The sequence below is a fragment of the Diabrotica undecimpunctata genome, chromosome 7 (genome assembly GCF_040954645.1).
Source record: "Diabrotica undecimpunctata isolate CICGRU chromosome 7, icDiaUnde3, whole genome shotgun sequence".
Taxonomy (NCBI): domain Eukaryota; kingdom Metazoa; phylum Arthropoda; class Insecta; order Coleoptera; family Chrysomelidae; genus Diabrotica; species Diabrotica undecimpunctata.
The window spans coordinates 50,315,479-50,336,183 of record NC_092809.1 but is presented as its reverse complement, the minus strand read 5'-3'; the positions used below and the strand labels follow the sequence as shown (position 1 = coordinate 50,336,183).

General features: G+C 37.4%; 1 protein-coding gene across 1 annotated transcript; it reads left to right on the top strand.

The window, feature by feature from the left end:
• The first annotated feature begins 1,368 nt into the window (after positions 1–1,368).
• Positions 1,369–20,677, top strand: arg (arginase). The gene is made up of 4 exons (XM_072537288.1): positions 1,369–1,567; positions 15,257–15,442; positions 17,467–17,898; positions 20,343–20,677. Exons 1-4 carry the CDS (start codon positions 1,399–1,401, stop codon positions 20,660–20,662), a joined length of 1,107 nt encoding a protein of 368 aa, XP_072393389.1. The 5' UTR covers positions 1,369–1,398; the 3' UTR covers positions 20,663–20,677.
• Positions 20,678–20,705: the final 28 nt, after the last annotated feature.

Sequence of the window (20,705 nt, the reverse complement as noted above, 5' to 3'; positions counted from 1 at the left end):
GAATAGTTTAAGAGAGATGGTGGCTCCTTGCCTAATACTCTTATCCAAAGGGAATGTGGTGTCATAGTACATTCCCACTACAGCTGTTGCACTATTATATATATTTCGAAGAAGAGTTTTGTACCTATGATCAATGCTGCACTTTGTAAGAGCTCTCAATATTGAGCTATGTTGGTCTGAGTCAAATGCTTTGTCAAAGTCTACAAATATTAATATCAATGGCCTCTTGTATCTTGGGTTATATCTGAAAGTTCTCTGATCCTTGATTTCTTGTTGCTGGGATTTCTACCTCTGGAATGTGAGCATCTCGACTATATAATGTTCTGTAGTACTCTTCGATGTAGCTGTTTCTTTAGTGTTAAAGTTACTTACGTTTTTCCTAACGGCTTTTGAAATGGTTTTCTTTAAATTCCTAAGCTCTGCAATGTCCTTTGTGGGCGTATCTTTAATTTCCCTTCTTTTTGCATTAGGTTTCTTGTGCCTTCTGTGAGTTTTTCATGTTTCCCTTGGCTTGTTTCTTCTGTGTCTTCTTTACGGCGTCCACCAATATTTCGTTAACCTGTTTAATATTTGTTTTATCTGGTACGTCTTTCTGTAGGTTAGTAATCGTAGTTAATGTAACATTTTTAGTACTTGTTACCAATATATAATATAACTGTGTTTATTGAAAATGACTCCTCAATAATTCAGAAATGCGACATAGTATAAAAAACTTCGTAGACAAGTTGTTAAAGATTATACAAATATATAATTTTTAAAAAATTAAGTGTACAGAAGAAGGTAATGAAAAAGTGAGATAGTCAAATCATGGCTTTCTCTTCTACAGAAATGTGGTAATAAACATTTTTGTTTAAAATTCTCTCAGGTACATTGCTTGTTTGAAACATTTTTTCCACAACATACAGATTTTTAGTTAATCGATGATATCCGTTTTCCCCCCTACGAAGGTTGGTTTTAGAGGGAGGCTAGAGAATAGGAGTGGCAAACTTTTTTGCATCTTTTTTGGGGTCTCAAAATTGACATTCTCAACAAAATTCAACTTGTTCGTATGATTTTTACAGGTTCGTTGGCATTTTCGTCTCTGACGACTAGAGTATGCTACCAATCTACAATTACTTTTTGTTAACGGTAAAAGGGTGGTTGTAAATTGTAAAATAGTTAAAAGACGAGAATTATGCTTTAATGTTAGATATGTTTTTACAACTTCTTAATATCTGTCATTTGAACATTTAATAGTAATATACGTAACGAATCGATAAGATTAACTAATATATTGTGAAACCTACAAATCTTGTTTTTTTTTTAAACAGTGTTATTGCATTGTTCCACAGATAACCTTTTGAACTACTATTGGATTAATAGTGAATCTTCTTTAACGATAACATAGTTTAGTTAGACATGTTGAAGAAACTTATCACGGAATGTGTTTTCGCAAAGCGGCAATACTCTACGAAAAAAATTGGTATTTTGGGTGTCCCTTTTGGTAAAGGGCAGCCTAAAAAAGGCGTTACCAATGGACCGGACGCGATAAGAAACGGAGGGTTAGTTGAACAATTATCCGAATTTTGTAAGTTTTAATAATCTTTTTTTGTAAACACAACAATTTTTTATCTTAAACTGTCATGACCTTGTCAAATTTTATTTTTAGTAGAATTTTGGGAAGCGTGATTAGATGAACTACCCGTAACCATAGACAATAATACATTGATTATGCAAACGATGTTCGGGCAAGTTTAGATACATAATGTTTTTGATATATCAGGTTCTGTAGGTCTGTAATTAAAACAATTATATTTACTCGTCACTTTATACTATCGCGTCACTATATACGTATTTACAATAAAATTACACAAATATGTACTTACAGAGGTGAAATTGTTTACAAAAATACGAGAAACATTAACATTACCCCTTTACAATCTGCCTAAAATTTTTTAATAAACAAAATATAAACAAAAAATAATAAAAAAAAGTACAAAAAATTTTAATTAATAAAATCCGTTATCCATATATTTGCGTCAGATACATAGGCATATTTTGCTTCTCCAACAATTTTTTGAAGGAAACTTGTGAACGATTTTTGTATCTGCAGAACCATCCATATGTCGTTTTGAAGTTCGCATTACCCAAATTTTCGACTACCTATTTCTTCAGCTTTTTCTTTTAAAACTGGACCGATGATAGGAACATTTCGGACCCTCTTCTCAGTAAACCACTCGACTAATGCCTCTTTGACGTCCGAATCTTTCACACTGCGTTTTTGGGTTAATTTTGAATTAGCTTGCCAATCGTTGATGAAACTCTTTTGATTTGTTAAAAGTTTTCTCACCTGAGCTTGTGAAATTCCAAACTTTCTAGCATTGTTTCGCGTATTCAATTACATTAACTTTTTCTGTTAAAGTAAGATCTTTTCTCTTCAAATTTAACAATGCCATGATTCACTTGAAAACAGGTACATATCTGTGTGAATTCTAAATTACCTGTTTCTAAAAATGTACATATTAACAGACAACGAAGCGGCACTTTGCTCAACAATGGTATTTTTTGGCGGGAGTTTAGACATTAATAGAAATATACAGCTGCAATACATGCCCGTTCCCCCAGTGCGACAGAGAAAACTGACGCAAAGCCGTCCCTGCATCAATTCTAATTTGCCACGTGACCTAAATAATCAATGAGAAGGTCACGTGGTCGATAAACCCGGACCATTAGAAACAGATGCAGGGAGTGCTTTGCGTCAGTTTTCCCTGTCGCACTGGGGGAGCGCGACTGCATGGTAACAGTCAGTATATTTGTATTATATGTCTATGGGCGGGAGCATATACTAGGAGCTATTAAGTGCGCGAGTTACGTCCAAATGCTTCCAAATTCTATGTCGATAAGCATTTTCGCGAAACTGTTGTGTTTAATAAAGAACAGCAACTCTTAGTAAAGATTCACATCCTTATCAAAAGTGATGCAGGACTGTCTTCTAAATTTGCGCAGCGTCGCGATAGCCCATACCTTAACCAATTTTTTCCTACTTCGTATGAGTTAGCAGCCCTCACCCCCCCTGATGTATCGATTGGAAAATACCATGTGTCTCACTTCATCCTTTTGTGGAAGATGATTCTAATTCGACTGTAACACCTCTTCGTGAGTTGCGTAATAGAGATCGACCTTCAACCACGTTGCAGAAAGATGACGCAGATAAAACCAAATGCTCTATCCCTAAAGGACATACAAAGTCAACGCAACAATCTACAAGTTCTGGTGTACCTTCGACCACATCCAGCGACCCCAGAAGTACCTCTCTGCCTACAAAGAGTGATTGTTCCATTCAGAGATCCAGACGTTCCAAACGTCCATGTATGATGCTCGAGGCCTATTCTAAGCCCTCGCCAATAGTAAGTTATTTTGTTTTGTATCAGATATACTCTACGTCTGATCCAAAGGCGGGACGATGTATCACAATTAATATTCGGCGTCACTGCCACCCGATGACGTAGGATCATGTGACCGGATGCTGTTAATTGATATTCAGCCATTAGATTGCAAGCTATGGACAGAATGTGTGTTGTAACCTATTTTTAAGAAGTTATTGTTCTTTTCGGTAATTATACCGCTCACAGTGATGTGCATTTTATTTATTTCAACTTACAGTTGCTACTAGTTGTATTTACAGTGTAGTTAAAGTACCAGATACGAAGAAACACGGAAATAATCTTATCCCTGTGCCGTACCCTACAACCCTTATACCATAATATTGTTACGTAAAAATATGAGTCATAGTTTTAACCTGTAAACATGTTTTTATTCACTAATAATTCTGTTTTGTTGTAGAAATTTCGGTGGATGTCTAGAACCAAAATTATGGTGAATGAGCCCGGCTAAGCTTCTCGATCTTTCGATGCTGTTCTCGAATATCAGGATTGCTTATAAAATAACCGAACTTTGATTGAAGAGGACAGTTAATAAAGAAGATCCGCGGCTGCGATATTTACTGTTACGCTCGCCTATATAAATTATGTGTATTTTTAGTGATAAATAAATTAATATCAGTTACTGTGCTTTTTAATAAATTTAGATAAGAACCTTTTGATAAAGACATTATAAATTAAAGACATAACAATTAATAAATTCACAACAGTGGTGTCAGAAGTGGGATACTTAAGATAAATTTGAATATAAAATAAATTGTGAAAATGACGACGATTTATGAGCTGACAGTGACTAATTTAAGAAGACATCTTGAAGACAGAGAATTAGCTTCTACCGGAAAAAAGGCTGAGTTAGTCCAACGACTAAAGAACGCTTTGCTAGAAGAAGGTCTAGATCCAGAGACTTATATCTTTGAAGATGCTGTCCTCTCGTCGATTTCGAAAGTTTCTTCTGATGTAGCCAAAGTTTCTGGTGACATCGCATCATTAGAGAACAAAGTTTCTGGCGATATTTCGAAAGTTTCTGGTGACATCGCATCATTAGAGAACAAAGTTTCCGGCGACATCGCTTCTTTGGAAGACAAAGTCTCTAACGAGATTTCTTCGCTGGAAAGCAAAGTCTCTGCTAACATCTCTTCGGAAATCTCTAAAGTCACTTCTGAGATGTCTGCCCTGGACGATAGAATATCTTCGTTAAAAAACCAAGTTGCTGCCGATATGTTGGCCTTCGAAGAAAAGATATGGAAAGAGATGGAAAAGAAGATGGAGGAAACCGGGACAGCAGAGAGAGGAAACAATCCAATTACAGTGGAGACAAAAGAAGACGAGACGAAATGTAAGTTGGAAACACGACCGAAATTTGAAGGAAGTGGAGGTTCTGTCCATGTGAAAGTCCCAACTTTCGACGGAAAATCATCATGGAACAACTACATGAAACAGTTCGAATCAGCCGCAAGAGCAAATGGATGGTCTGAAAAAGAAAAGGCTGTAAATCTGACTATCGCTCTTCGAGGAGATGCCTTAGATGTGCTTCAGACCATAGCCGTAGAGGAGACCGATGATTTCGAACAACTGAAGAAGATTTGGAGCGAACATTTGGAGCATGTATATCAGTCACAGCTTAAAAATCGTAGACAGAAGAAAGATGAGGCTCTTCAAGAATATGAGGTAGATATTGCCAGATTAGTACGATATGCTTATCCAACAGCTCCCGAAGACATGATGGAAAAATTGGCCGTTCAAACGTTTATTGATGGTCTTCGTGATCATGAAATGCAGAGAACACTGCGATTAGCTCGTCACAAAACGCTGGTTGATGTCTTATCCGCCGCCCTCGAATACGAGTCAGCTACGCAGGCCTCTGGCGGGTACAGTAAAGTTAGGACTGTAAAAGAGGAAGGAGACGAAGATAAACTTGACCAGCTCTTTAATTTGATGAAAAGCATGACATGCAAGAAAAAGAAGACCATAAAATCAAGAAACTCACCATCAGGAAAACCAGAACGAGTCAACCTTAGGGGGGCAGCTTCGACCCGGAACTCTTCCAAAGACCCTCTTATACTAATAGCTTCTTTGAAATGTCGTGAAGATAGTGTATATGTAGATGGAGACATAAATGGTAAAAAGCATACGTTGTTGGTGGATACCGGAGCGACCAGAACCATTATACGCCCGACAGTTATAAACAGCCGAAAGAAACTGTTACCAACGAGGTTACGACTTGGGACCGCTACAGGTGAAAATGCCAACATTCATGGAGAAATCCAGGTACAATTGGGAATTGGGGCAGAAAAGTTTGTCCATACTGTTATAGTTGCTGACATCGAAGAGGATGTTATATTAGGAATGGACGTAATGAATATGCATGGATTCCAATTGGATTTTAAGAATAAGGTAATCAAAGTTGGCAACGAGGAGGTATTTCTCCATCCACATAATGACAACACTGTGCAAGCAGCCATTACAGAAGATACAGTCGTGCCTGCGAGAAGCGAAACGATCATAGTAGCGCGACTACAGGGAATTGTAGACGAAGGGAGACCTGTTATGATGGAGCCTTGGAACCACGACGATGAGGTTGGCCGTGGAATCATAATTGGAAAGGAATTGGTGACTTCGGCTAAAGAAATTCCTGTGAGACTTATCAATGTCAACGACTACCCAGTGACCATAAAGAAAGAGACAAAAGTAGGAACTTGTGTACCTGTGACATCCATAATCCGTCAGGCGACAACATCTGATAATTCCAACGACAAATTCGACCAAATGGTTGCAGTTGCAGGACAGTCTCTAAATCAGATGGAGAAAAGGAAATTAAGGGAATTTCTTCGGCAGTATCGTGATATTTTCGTACCGAAAGGAGGAAAGACGGGAAGAACTACGGTTGTTAAGCATAAAATTGATACTGGTAATGCTAAGCCAATTCGTCAAACAGCTCGACGATTACCACAGGCGAAAAGAGAGGAAGCTGAAACGATTGTTCAGGAAATGAAGAAAGACGGGGTGATAGAACCTTCTACGAGCCCATGGGTCTCTCCGGTGGTCCTGGTTAAGAAGAAAGACGGAACGACGAGGTTCTGTGTGGATTACCGTTTGCTGAACAACGTTACCAAGAAAAAAAGTTATCCTCTGCCTCGGATCGATGACACATTGGACACATTGGCTGGAAGTAAATTGTTTTCTACTTTGGATTTGAAGTCTGGATACTGGCAGGTAGAAATGGACCCAGTAGATAAAGAAAAGACAGCCTTCACCACAGGATCTGGATTGTGGCAATTCAACGTTATGCCATTTGGACTCTGTAATGCTCCTGCGACATTTGAGAGGCTTATGGAAAATGTGTTGAGAGGGTTATCTTGGAAAACATGCCTGGTTTATTTAGATGACATAATCGTCTTGGGGGAGACATTCGAAGATCATTTGAGGAATTTAGAAAACGTTTTTAATCGACTTAAAGCTGCCCAATTGATGCTAAACCCCAAGAAGTGCCAGCTATTTCAAGGTAAAGTCAATTATCTGGGTCATATAGTCAGTAAAGAAGGAGTGGCCGTGGATAAGGGGAAAATCGATTCCATTAAGGAATGGCCAAAACCAACTGACAAACATCAAGTGAGAAGTTTTCTTGGACTATGTACTTACTACCGGAGGTTTATTAAGAAGTTTGCAGATATCGCTAAGCCATTAACGCGACTTACGGAGGAAGCAAGAGATTACCGCTGGGATACAGACTGCCAAAATGCCTTTGAGACCTTGAAAAAGCATTTAATAACAGCACCAATTTTAGGGTATCCACTGCCAGAAGGAGAGTTCATCTTAGATACAGATGCAAGTAATGTGGGAATTGGAGGAGTGCTGTCTCAGATTCAAGGAGGACAGGAACGAGTCCTCGGATATTTTAGTAAAGTTCTTTCAAAACCTGAGCGGAATTATTGCGTCACGAGAAGAGAACTTCTAGCAGTAGTTAAATCAGTAGAGCACTTCTATCAATACCTCTATGGCAGAAAGTTTCTAATCCGAACCGACCATGCCGCCCTTAAGTGGTTGATGCAGTTTAAGAATCCAGAGGGTCAGATAGCCAGGTGGATCGAACGACTCCAAGAATACGATTTTAAGATTGAGCACCGAGCCGGAGTTAGCCACAGAAACGCTGATTCTCTTTCCAGAAGGCCATGCCCAGCAGAGTGTTCCCACTGCAACAAAACGGAATCCAAGGAAGCAGCAGTGCTAATAACGACGATTGTCAACGACGACTGGACGCCTACTAAGATAAGGGAAGAACAAGAGAGAGATCCAGTTATACAGAAAATCCGAAAATGGAAAGAGGAAAACCGTCGACCACCTTGGCAGGAAATATCAAACCTATGCTCAGTAGTTAAGACGTATTGGGCCCAGTGGGACTCATTTATCATCGAAGATGGCTTGCTCAAACGAGTCCTGGAAAATGATGACGGTTCAGAGAAAAGAAGACAGTTGGTGATCCCAAAGAGCAGAATAGCCGAAGTACTTCGTCAGTTACACGACAGTCCATCGGGAGGGCATTTTGGTGTAAGGAAAACCCTTCAGCGAATTCGGGAACGGTTTTATTGGATGAACAGTTCCGACGACGTAAAAGACTGGTGTAAGAAATGTACTATTTGTGCTACGAGTAACGGGCCTCACCGGAAAAGGAGAGCTCCTATGAGACAATATAATGTTGGAAGCCCGTTTGAAAGAATAGCTTTGGACATTGCAGGGCCATTTCCAGAAAGTGAAAATGGGGGCAAGTACATGTTGGTAGTAATGGATTACTTCACTAAGTGGGTCGAGATTTACGCACTTCCAGACCAGAAGGCCGCCACCGTTGCAGATAAGTTGATCCAAGAATATATCAGCCGATTTGGAGTGCCTTTGGAGATCCATAGTGACCAAGGCAGGAACTTCGAAAGTGATCTATTCCAAGGAATATGTGATAGACTAGGCATGAAGAAAACAAGAACTACCGCGTATCATCCGCAATCGGATGGTATGGTAGAACGAATGAATAGGACAGTTGGCAAGTATTTGACAAAGATGGTGTCCGATCATCAGCGAGACTGGGACCAATACCTTCCGTTCTTCACAATGGCCTACAGATCTGCTGTTAACGAATCAACAGGCCAGACACCAGCCAAAGTCCTATTCGGACGCGAAATGCGACTACCTTGTGATCTAGAGTTTGGGTGTCGACCTGGAGAAGATGTAGCAGGTGAAGATTATGTGATCAAATTACGAAGAAGAATGGACGATGTACATGAGTTGGTCCGTTCCCACCTTCAGATCGCTAGCGACCGAATGAAGAAACGGTACGATACACAAGCCGAAAAGGGTTGCTTTAAGAAGAACGACAAAGTCTGGCTGTATAATCCCAAGAAGCGAAAAGGTTGTTCTCCCAAATTGCAGCAGTTTTGGGAAGGTCCATACCTCATCATGGAGAAGATCAACGATGTCATCTACCGAATAAGCAAGATTCCGAGGGGAAAGCCGATGATAGTACACCATAACCGGTTGGCGTCTTTCGAAGGTGACCACGACGTAGATGAAGAAGTGGAAGTAAACCAAGTTCACGATGTGTCTGACCTCACGTTTGAGGAATTCATGGGTGCCTATGGAGGTACCGGTAAAGCGAGACATGGTGTTACCACTGAAGAAAAACAAGATCTACTCGCGCTCCCCGATGACTACTCGCTGGCCCTTACCATCCCGGCCAGTATCAAAGACGCACCAGGGTTGGCATCCGTCTTTCGAAGGAAGTTTGGTCGAGTTGCAGAACTTCAATGCCAAGTGCCAGCTCCCGGTAAAACCTTGAAACTCCAAGATGCATCACGTTACCTTTTCTACCTGGTAACAAAAGACACTGCCCGTGACCAACCTACCTACCGAGATGTATGGGAAGCCTTACTTCAATTGAGAGGGCACGTACTAGAGTCCGACGTGCAAAAGTTAGCCATGCCAAAGTTGGAGTGCCGCCAATTAGATTGGAGGGTTATCCGAAATATGGTGGAGGAGATCTTTAAAGACACCGAAGTCCAGGTGTTAGTCTGTTGCAATCCACATAGTTACTGGTGCGGAGAGAAAACCGTCCCTTGCCATTTTTATACAACTGGAAGTTGTAAAAGAGGGTCCAGTTGCCGATACCAGCATACCGTTCCAGTTCTAGTCCCGACAAGGTTCCAGGAGGAACCATCTTTTGAGAGGGGGGCAATGTTACGTAAAAATATGAGTCATAGTTTTAACCTGTAAACATGTTTTTATTCACTAATAATTCTGTTTTGTTGTAGAAATTTCGGTGGATGTCTAGAACCAAAATTATGGTGAATGAGCCCGGCTAAGCTTCTCGATCTTTCGATGCTGTTCTCGAATATCAGGATTGCTTATAAAATAACCGAACTTTGATTGAAGAGGACAGTTAATAAAGAAGATCCGCGGCCGCGATATTTACTGTTACGCTCGCCTATATAAATTATGTGTATTTTTAGTGATAAATAAATTAATATCAGTTACTGTGCTTTTTAATAAATTTAGATAAGAACCTTTTGATAAAAACATTATAAATTAAAGACATAAAAATTAATAAATTCACAACAATATACTTCTAAAACCCTTGATTTGCACTTGGTTTAATAAACATTATGCAAAATATTGTTTTGACGATATCCTACGATAAAACCAAAAATTGGTATTGTCCAGAGGCATTATAGTCCAGGAAAATGAGCAAAAATGTAGTGTTTTTTTGACAGCCACTGTAACTCCTATCCAATCATTTTAGGTTTGATATGAATAGAATAACAATAGTTATGCAAATTAATCGAAATTTTTTTCATATATTTTTATTTATTAACAATTTTAGTGAATAAAGCTGGCCGATTTTAAAAATGTTCGTCTATAAGTTAAAGCCATTATATTTTATCAAAAAACTGAAAAATAAATTGGTTAGTGTATTGAATATCATTTAAAATGAGCTGTGGTAAAAGTTTTTTAATATTTATTAGTAAACGTAAAAAAGGGGGAACATTTTTAAAATGGAATACACTGTTAAAAACTTTTGTAAAAATTATTAAACTTTAAATTTTGCGTCCAAAGAAGGCCTTTGTAATGAAGTAATATGTAATAAAAAAATGTCTTAATAATTTATTGAATAGTTTTTAAACAATTTAATTTGTATATAACAAGTTTACTAATTTATCAATCAATGATTTGTAACGCTACAAAACAGAAAATAATTAAATTAGGAGGATTCTAATATAGAAGACGTAGAAGAGAATTCGTATAATATAAAACCTCTAGATATTGTACAGTTTTTAAATAAAACGAGCGGTTCTAATTTATATAAATATAATTGATGGATTCGACCGTTACTTGATGGAAATTCATTTTATGTAACAATAAAACACTGAAAGCTTTGTTTTCAAAACTTCCACAAAATTTATTTTAAACTCTTGTCACTATAGCTGTTTCGGCTGATTGCCTTTCTCAAGTGATCTATTTTTGGCATGCGTTTACACTTTATAGTCTCTAATGAAATAGGTTGATAAGGGGAGAACTCAGTGGCGGCTGGTGTGGTAAAATTTTGGGTAGGCCAAGCCAGCAAATTACATATAGCTATGTGTAATCAGTGGCGGATCCAGAGGGAGGGGTTACGGGGTCATGACCCCCCTCCCCTAAAACTATTTGAAAACCCACTTATCCTATTGGTGGTAAGACTAAAAGTGACCTTGCATCAGAGAAAAGTAATCAACTAATCACCCTCAAAATCCATGACCTCCCCAAAAAAAATTCTGTAGCCGCCAGTGTGTGTAATACATATTTTTTTTTTGTGAGAGTGGGAATCTTTTTTTTTTTTTTTTAATTTTACGATTTTTTTTAAATTTATTTGGCAACCGTGCACTTGTTTGCAATTGTGTTGTTTGTTTAAAAATATGTTACAATTATAGAATATGTTACATATTTTTTTATCATAATTTAAAAGAAAATTTATATTACAATTCGATAATTACGTTACAAGTGACAACGATGATCAGCTTAGGCCCGATCGTCTGGTGCCTAAACAGCAAACATAAACACGACAATATAAATCGTTGTCCGGCAAGCTGCTTACTTCAAACGCTTTTTGTACGGGGATCTTATGTGAGCTGAGTCGGCCACTTCCGGTCGGGCCTATTAATGATATTTAAAATGCCTGAATACGATTCGATGCTTTCTGTGGTAATATAATAACATAGTTGTTTTAACGGACGCTAATGTATTAAGTGATTTAGTACATTTAAAAGTTATTTACATGCATTAACATAATTTTTGAATATATGTTTTTCAATTTTAAAGCTCTTAAAATTATTGGGTAGGCCCGGCCTATCCTGCCTACCCCCAAAAGCCGCCACTGGGAGAACTGTTTGTCTCAAGTTGGTCATTCAGAATTATATCTGTGTTTTTTAATTTGTTGATTTCTATAGATTCTAAGAAAGATAGTTTAAGGCCTTTATTTTGAATGTGAAGAATTTTAAATTCGTCATTAAAAGAATGATTATGATCTAAGAAGGTGAAGTGCGTATGTAGAATCTGTTTTTCTATTATTGAAAGCCCTTTTATATTCTGCTATTCGTTTATTAAAATTTCTACCAGTTTGACCGATGTAAGTTTTTGGGCAGTCGCCACATTTAAGTTTGTACACACCACTGTGTAAGTGTTTTTTATTTTGGCACTTGTTTTTAATATATTTGCCTAGGTTTTTATTTGTTCTGAAAGCTGGTGTTATTCATTTCTTTTTTATGTGTTTGGCTATTTTTGTTGATATTTTGCCTGTATCTACTACTTTTCTAACTGGATGTGTTGTCGGGCAAGTTCATGAGCGGTATAATTTAATTTGATCATAATTTGATTCACGACCGAGCGGTAGGCCATTAGGAATAAATAAATGTACTGGTCCCAATCTCTTTGATGCTCTGATACAACTTTGGACAGGTGTTTACCCATCGTTCGGTTCATCCTCTCGACCATTCCATCTGATTGAGGATGCAGGGGTGTCGTTCTGGTCTTATTGACACCAATCAATTTAAGGGAACCTTGGGGATCCAAGGGAACACCAAATCGGCTAAAGAATTTTTTAACAAGTACCTCTGCGACGGTAGCAGCTTCTTGATTTGGTATCCATGGCTACTAGGATATATTTATTTCCATCATTTGTCTCTGGAAGTGGACCTGCAATGTCGATTACTACTCTTTCCATAGGGCTACTAACATTGTACTGTTTCATGGGTGCCCTCTTTTTACCAAGTGGACCATTACTGGTTACACACAGTTCACATTTCCGGCACAATTTTCTTACATCATCTTTACAGTTCACCCAATAGAACCGTTCTCGAACCTTTTGCAGAGTCTTCGTAATACCAAAGTGTCCACCTGATGCACCGTCATGCAACTGACGCAATACTTCTGACACTTTACTTTTAGGTACAATCAACTGAAGCTTAGATTCTGTACCATCATCGTTCTCAAAGGTTCTATACAGAAGATCATCTTTTAGCACTAGGCAATTCCATTGGCTCCAGAACACTTGACTTCTGGACTACATGCACTAATGTCTTGCCAACTAGGTCTCTCACTTCGATGTATCCAATCCAATACTCTTTTTATACATGGATTATCTGCTTGGGCGTCTTGTAGCTGTTGAGGCTGCCATTGATCATTAATGACGGTGGTTCGTTTCACTGGGCAAAGTCGTTCTTCTAATTTAAGACAGTGATTAGAATTTGCACTGCATGGCCGTCTTGACTGAGCATCAGCATTTGAATTGACTTTTTCCAGCCCGGTGTTCGATCTGTTCCAGCTTTCTGACTGTTGTATTATTTTCTTGCAATTTACGTCGCCACCATTTCAACATCTGGTTTCGCGTCTCTTCGGCATCGTGTTACGAACTACTTTTCGTACGATTTCCTCCGGACGTTTTTCGTCGCTCTCTTCAGAGGTTCGTACTCGATAGCTCCGTGAAGCTCGACTAGCTGTTTCGTGTTCCAAGGCAATGGCGAGCGCTTCATCTAAAACTTTCGGTCTTGCTAGTCGTAAAGCTTTCTGTAGTTCATTGTCTCTCAACCCATTGACGAAGGTATCTACAGCAATTTCTTCCAAAATATTGTCTGATACCTCCGGATAAGCCAACCGCGCTATACGAGCAACATCTGCTTCAAATTCTTGCAAATTCTCACTTGCTCGTTGAATTCTACTTCTTATTTGTATTTTGTAGACTTGTTGTAGATGGGCATCTCCGTAACGTTTGTCTAGTCGAGTGAACAAGGTCTGGTAACATTTTTCTTGACCCTCAAGAATTGATCTAGTGATATCCGCAACATCACCTCGGAAAGCAGCAGTCAAGGAAACAGATTTTTCTTGTTCTGTCCAATAATTGGCTGTCGCAATACCTATGTAGCTTCAAATTGTCTAAGGTATATGGAACAAGAAGACTTTCCATCAAATGGTGGCAATTTGAATCTCATATGATGTGTCTTTTCGTCTCTAGGTAATTCTTCTTTCACTACTAAGAATTGTGACACGTACTACGCATCGGAGATTTGCTATTTCGTTACAATATTATAGTATTGGACTCCCGCTACATTAACCCAATTGAATTGATGCTCACTTTTTCCAAAGAATGGTTACAGAATGGGGAATAAAGAAATATATCATGCCGACGATGCCGCATTAATCGCCGATACAGAAGACGAGCTCCAAAGATTACCACACATCTTAAATACAACAGTGAAGAAATACACCATGATAATATCAGCAGAAAAAAAGAAATCTATGACAACATCTAAATACCCAATAATATATTTAATATTTAATAATATTTAATAATAAAGCAGGAAGCAAGGTTCAGATATCTGTGAATAGATATAACTAGTAACGGAGATATTGAAGAAGTACGACAACAAGGCTTAGAAGCAAGTAAAGCGGCAGGACCCAATCTGGAAGAACAAACACCTATGACAAGACACAAAAACAAGAATATATAAAGCAACAATTAGACCTATATTAACATACACGGCGGAGACAAGATCTGACATATCTAAAACGAGACGACTACTAGAAACAACAGAGATGAAAATGCTTCGACGAATATCAGGGAAAAGTCTGTTGGATAGGGAGAGAAGCGAAAACATAAGAAGAGTATGTAATATAGAAGACATTAATGTATGGGTGACAAAACGAAAACAGGAGTGGAACGAATACATTAGTAGAATAGCAGCGGATAGGATAGTACGAATAGCACGAGATAAGTCACCAAATGAATGAAGAAGTATTGGCGGACCAAGTAAAAGATGGTGCGATAATTTAAACAATTTAGGAGGCTAATATTGAAGAAGAAACAGGCTTTCAAGCCTACATACAAGAAGGAAGAAGAACTTTTCCCAAAAGAAAGAAGGATTGTACTTTTTAATTTATTATATAACTTAACACACGTTCAATTGACCCAGGTCGAGTCACTATTACATTATAACTGTATCAGCGATGCCAACTAATTGAATTCTGTCTATCCACCTACCTCTTTCGTTTTAAATATGCGACTTGCGTTGTTTATACATGGTCATGAAGTAGTAAATATCTAATATATTATGATAATATTTATATTCTCATGTTTACCAATTATTTTTCTAATATCACGTTTTTCCACTGAACTAAATTCAAGTCTAATATATGTTAAACGAATTTAATTCGAATCTCTAAAATTTCTGTGTGTCCTTAAGCCACAATATGCTATTACTGAGCTACTCTAGCCATTGAGAAATTATTAGAAAAGACAAGACAATAAAGGTTTTTCTTTGTTTTAGATCATAAACCATTAATTAAAGATTATGGAAATCTTGACTACCGCCTTCTCAAAGAAATAGGTACCGTGCCAAACATGAACTCCTATGACGAAGTAATGTCGTGTAACAAAGAATTATCAAAGAAAGTAGAAGAGATTTTAGCTGAAGATCGTTTGTGTTTGAATTTAGGAGGCGATCATGCAATAGGTAAGAAATTATAAGGAATATAAATGTTTGGACACAATTTTGTTTACATGTCTTTACCTATCCGTTTAATCCATGTTCATTTATCGTTCTTTTCTTTTTCTAAATTATTCCGATTTAAACATGTTTAAATTAGAGACTGCACAAAATTATTACTTAACATTAAGTATCATATATCAATCATGATATCTAACAAAAACTTTCTACGCTTGAAAGCAACTAAACTACGCTATCACTTGAATCGGCTAAGAATAGAGGGAAAAGTACCCACAATAAATTAGATAAAGATGTTAATCAGATTAACTGTCAGTCAAATTCCTTGTGATGGTGGCTGGAGTGAAACCAATTTACTGAGGTAGTGAGAAGGAACTTGGATTCAAAATGGGATAAAGGTCATCTCAAAAATGGGATAAAATTAGATAAAAATGGCCTCTGAATTAGGGGGGAGGCCGTAAAAAACAAAACAAACAAAATTAATCTTACCCTGAAATGGGTCTGGAATCATACGCCGAACGTCCTTAAATTTTAATTTCAAACGGAAAAGTAAATAGAATATAGAAGGTAGGCCTTTTGATAGAAAAATATTTATTTAAATAGCTAAAAGTACCGTTAGTTATCATTCTAGATGGGCTAAATCAAGCTTTGGTAACAGAACTTTGCTTGGGCAAAATACCGTTTCCAAATTTGAACGAAAACATTAGAATTATTGAATGGTCTTAACGGGATATTTTTTGGAAAATTCTTTAAAGGAATTATACAGAATAAACAGACCCAAATCAAACAACAAAATGGAAGTCAGAACAGATGGACAACTTACAGAACCTATAGAAATAGGCAGCGGAATAAGACAAGGGGACTCATTGATCCCCATACTCTTCAATTTGATGATGGATAAAATCATCAAAACCGTTAACAAAGGAAGAGGATACAGAATGGAAAACAAAGAAATCAAAATACTCTGTTACGCAGACGACGCAATATTGATAGCCCAAGATGAAGATAGTCTGCAAAGACTGGTCCACAGATTTAACATAAGAGCAAAAGAATTTAATATGACTATCTCATCTCAGAAAACTAAAACAATAGTAGTCAGTAAAGAACTAACCAGATGTAAAATAGAAATTGATGGCATCAGTATTGAACAAGTAATGGAAATAAAATACCTGGGTGTCACACTTTCTAGCTATGGAGACCTGGACAAAGAAGTGGGAGATCAAGTACAAAAAGCAAAACTGGCAGGATAGGATGCCTTTATAACACTATATGGCGAAACAGACACATTGACACAGATGAAGTCAAGAATTTATAAAGCCAGTGTAAGACCAATAATGACATACGCATAAGAAACAAGACCCGACACAGCCACAACGCAAAGGCTACTGGAAACGGCAGAGATAAGAGTACTGAGAAGAATTACAGGAAATACGATGAGAGATCGAAAGAGAAGTGAAGGCATTAGAAGAAAATGTAACGTACAGTGTATAAATGAATGGACACAAAATAGAAAAGAAGAATGGAATAACCACAAGCAGAATGGAGGAGACCCGTGTCGTCAAAATAGCAAGAGATAAGTCACCAATCGTCACCAAAAGATGGAGTGGCAACCTTTTATAGAGATATTAATCCGCCAATGAACAAGCAGAATTGCTTATAAAGAGGAAGAAGAAGAAGAAACAGACCCTAACGGCATTTTAGCGGCTTGTTTGAATATTTTCAATCAAAAGCCAACGGCAGGTTAGTTACAACAGATAGGTGGGGCCAAAAATAATTTATTGGGAACTTTTGACCAAAATTAAAGTTATATACTGATTGTTTTTATAAAATTTAATAAAATAAACGGAAATTGGACAAAATGTAACGTATTGAATTTTTGATTCGTTACTCCACTTGATTTTTGAGCCTGTCATAATTCTACGACTTTTCATCTCAATTTGTTATTTGGGCACATATTAAGTAATACTAGGATATTTTTACCTTTAATTCATAATGTTTTCAGTTTGAGCATAGTTACAATGTTTATTTTTTAGCTATCGGATCTATAGATGGACATCTGAAAGCGAAGAAAGATATCTGTGTTATATACATCGACGCTCATTGCGACATTAACACGAACAAAACATCAGGAAGCGGTAATATACATGGTATGCCAGTATCTATTGTAACAAGAGAAATGTGCGACTATTGGCCGTTTTTACCTGGCATGGAATGGCAGGAACCAACATTATCTGTAAGAAATATAGCATATATCGGACTACGATCGGTGGATCCCTACGAAAGAGTATTTGTCGATAAATTTGGCATCGCTGCGTTTAGTATGGCTGAGATTGAAGAATGTGGTATACATACTGTCATAAATATGGCCTTGAAAGCTATAGATCCTGAACAGAACAGATCCATACACGTTAGCTTTGATATTGACGCGCTTGATCCACTAGATGCTCCATGCACCTCTATAACAAGTAAGATTTATTATATAATACAGTATACTCCCTCTATAACGAACAAGGTTATTACGAGATTTTGCATGTTTTGTATAACTAGGTACATTAGATGTCCCGTGAAATCTCTATTGAACTATAACTCTCTATAGCGAGGCAAATTTGGTTATAACGAGAGAAAATAAGATCGAAAAACGTGTTTTTTTACGTTTTTGGCCAGACCGTGACTATTAATAAATACTCTTTTTAACTGCCGTCCGCAATAACCTTCTTCTGTTTAATCTACCGACCGATATTGTGTTGTCAGAAATTTACAATTTATAATTCAAGTGTCAGTGTAGGATTTGACAATTCGCACCTAATAAACTACGTAGAGGCTTAAAAACATGACAAATGAAACAAATTACACCAGAATTTCATTTCACAGTTGTTTTTATCGTATATGTTTATCGTTTGTTTCCTGATTGTGCTTTCGTGTCTTGAAAGTTGTGTTGTAGATTACATAGTCACATAGATTACACACTAGGACTCCTAAAAGAAAAGCATTTAGTTTAAAAGAAAAAATTAACATCCTTAAAGATGTTGAGATCGGTAAGAAGAAAGCAGAAGTTTGTCGTGAAAGAGGAATTTCAAGTGTCAATCTACCATGATCAAAAATAAATACAAGATTTTTGAAGCAGGTTTGTCTTTTTCCGGTAAATCGAAAAAACTACGTGCCGCAACTAATAAAGAACTCGATACTGCAATGGTCAAATGGTTTACCGTAAACAGGGCTGTGAATAAGTGGACCACTGCTTCAAGAAAAAGCAACACAGTTTCCGCAGGCGCTAGGTGGTGATGAGAATTTTAAAGCATCGAGTGGTTGGATGAGCCGTTTTAAGGACAGGCACGAAATTATGCGTGGAAACATTTGCGGTGAAGTGAAGAGTGTTTCCAAAGAAGTCACCGACAACTGGTTGAAGTCATGGCCTACAATAAGACAAAATTACAGTGACGATAATGTTTTCAATGCCGACGAGCTGGGAATTTTTTTAAAACTTACTCCAGATAAGACTCAACGTTGTATAGGTGGCAAGGCAAGTTATCAAAAGAAAGGGTAACTGTACTCACGTGTGCCAACATGTCCGGTTCCTAAAAAAGGAAATTAGTCTTCATTGGGAAATCTCAAAAACCACGATATTTCAGAGGTGTGAATCAGCTTCCTGTCACATATAAATTTAATAAAAAATCGTAGATGACAGCAGAGATTTTTAGTGGAGAACTTTAGAAGTGGGACATCGAAAGATTCTTTAATTGTTGACAATTGTACAGCCCATCCGAAAGTTTACGGTTTAAAAAACATTCAACTTCTTTTTTTACCCCCAAATTGCACATCTGTTCTGCAACCGATGGCTCAGGGCATCATAAGGTCCCTTAAAGTTCACTACAGAAAACTTTTAGTTAAGCGGATCCTGAATAATGTGGAAAACCGTAGTGAATCCCCTGTTACTTAATTATATGCCATAAATTTCATCCACAAAGCATGGTCACTCGTAGATAAAAAACCATCAGAAAATGTTTCGGTCATGCGGGGTGGACAGAGACTGAGGTAGAAAACGAAGAAGATGAATACCCTGTAGCAGAGTGGTTAAGGTTACAACAGCACGGTCAAGAACTAACCCAACTGAACAACGATAACGAGTTTGCTGAATTCATTGCCATTGATGATGACGTCATTGTTTGTGATCTTCCGACGGATAGTGAAATTATCGCGGAAGTAATAAATCCGCCGGCAGAGCGCGTTATCGTCAGTGACGAAGATGGAGAAGACAATCGCGGTGAATCTACGCAAGAAGGTCCTAATAGACAAGATGTGGAAAGTGCTTTAAACATTGTAAGAAACTTTATCCAAAGACAAAACGCAACTGAAGAAGCATACAACTGTTTCCCATCTTTAGAAAATATGATAGATAGAATGATACTGGACAATTTAAAGCAGTCAAAAATGACAGACTTCTTCCAATTGCAGAAGCAATAGTTTATGTTATCCTTGAAAACACGCTCTATATATTATGTAGTTGGAAAAAAATATAAGTACAGATTTTTTGTTTTAACGTATATCATTGACAATAAAAGTAAACAACTTTTTTTCAAAAACGCCATTCAAACAATATTTAGCATGTTATATTGCTCGAATGGCTTCACCATAGGAAGTTAATGTTTTAGAAAACTACATATTCATATATATATATATATGCACAGTATTATTGTTGTCTGATAGAACGAGATCGGCTTATAACGAGGTAATTAGTCAGCCATTTAAGTTCTCGTTAGGGAGTCTACTGTAGTTAAATAAGGAAACTTTATTTTTTTATAATCTTACAATCTTTTTATAAAATCTGCTATGAAACAAGTTAAAAATGGAAAACTCATTTTAATAACTTCTTGGGCTAAGGCACATTTTATCAAATATCTAATTTTTTTAGTTCCTGGAGGGTTGACAGTAAGAGAAGGAATACACATATTAGAAAGAGTTCATGATACAGGCCGATTGAATGTTATGGATATTGTAGAACTCAACACAGACGTAGGAACTGAACAAGACGCTAAAAAAACGGTTGGAGTCGCTATTCAACTTCTTGCGGCCGCCTGTGGTTTCAAGAGGGGTGGAATCAGACCGAAAGATGCTACCTTACCTTTGCAAAATACTCAAAATAAAAATACTAATAGTTATATCTTTTTTTTTTATTTTATGCGTATCGCAAACTTACCTTTTTTTACTAGAAATATACGGAAATGGAAATGATATATACAGGGTGTCTAATTAAATCGGCACCATATGGGAAACT

Coding starts and splice junctions, on each gene's coding strand:
- arg (XM_072537288.1), top strand. CDS start 1,399: ATGTTGAAGAAACTTATCACGGAATGTGTTTTCGCAAAGCGGCAATAC. Junction 15,443..17,466: donor AGGAGGCGATCATGCAATAG/GTAAGAAATTAT, acceptor TTTATTTTTTAG/CTATCGGATCTATAGATGGA. Junction 17,899..20,342: donor TCCATGCACCTCTATAACAA/GTAAGATTTATT, acceptor TAATTTTTTTAG/TTCCTGGAGGGTTGACAGTA.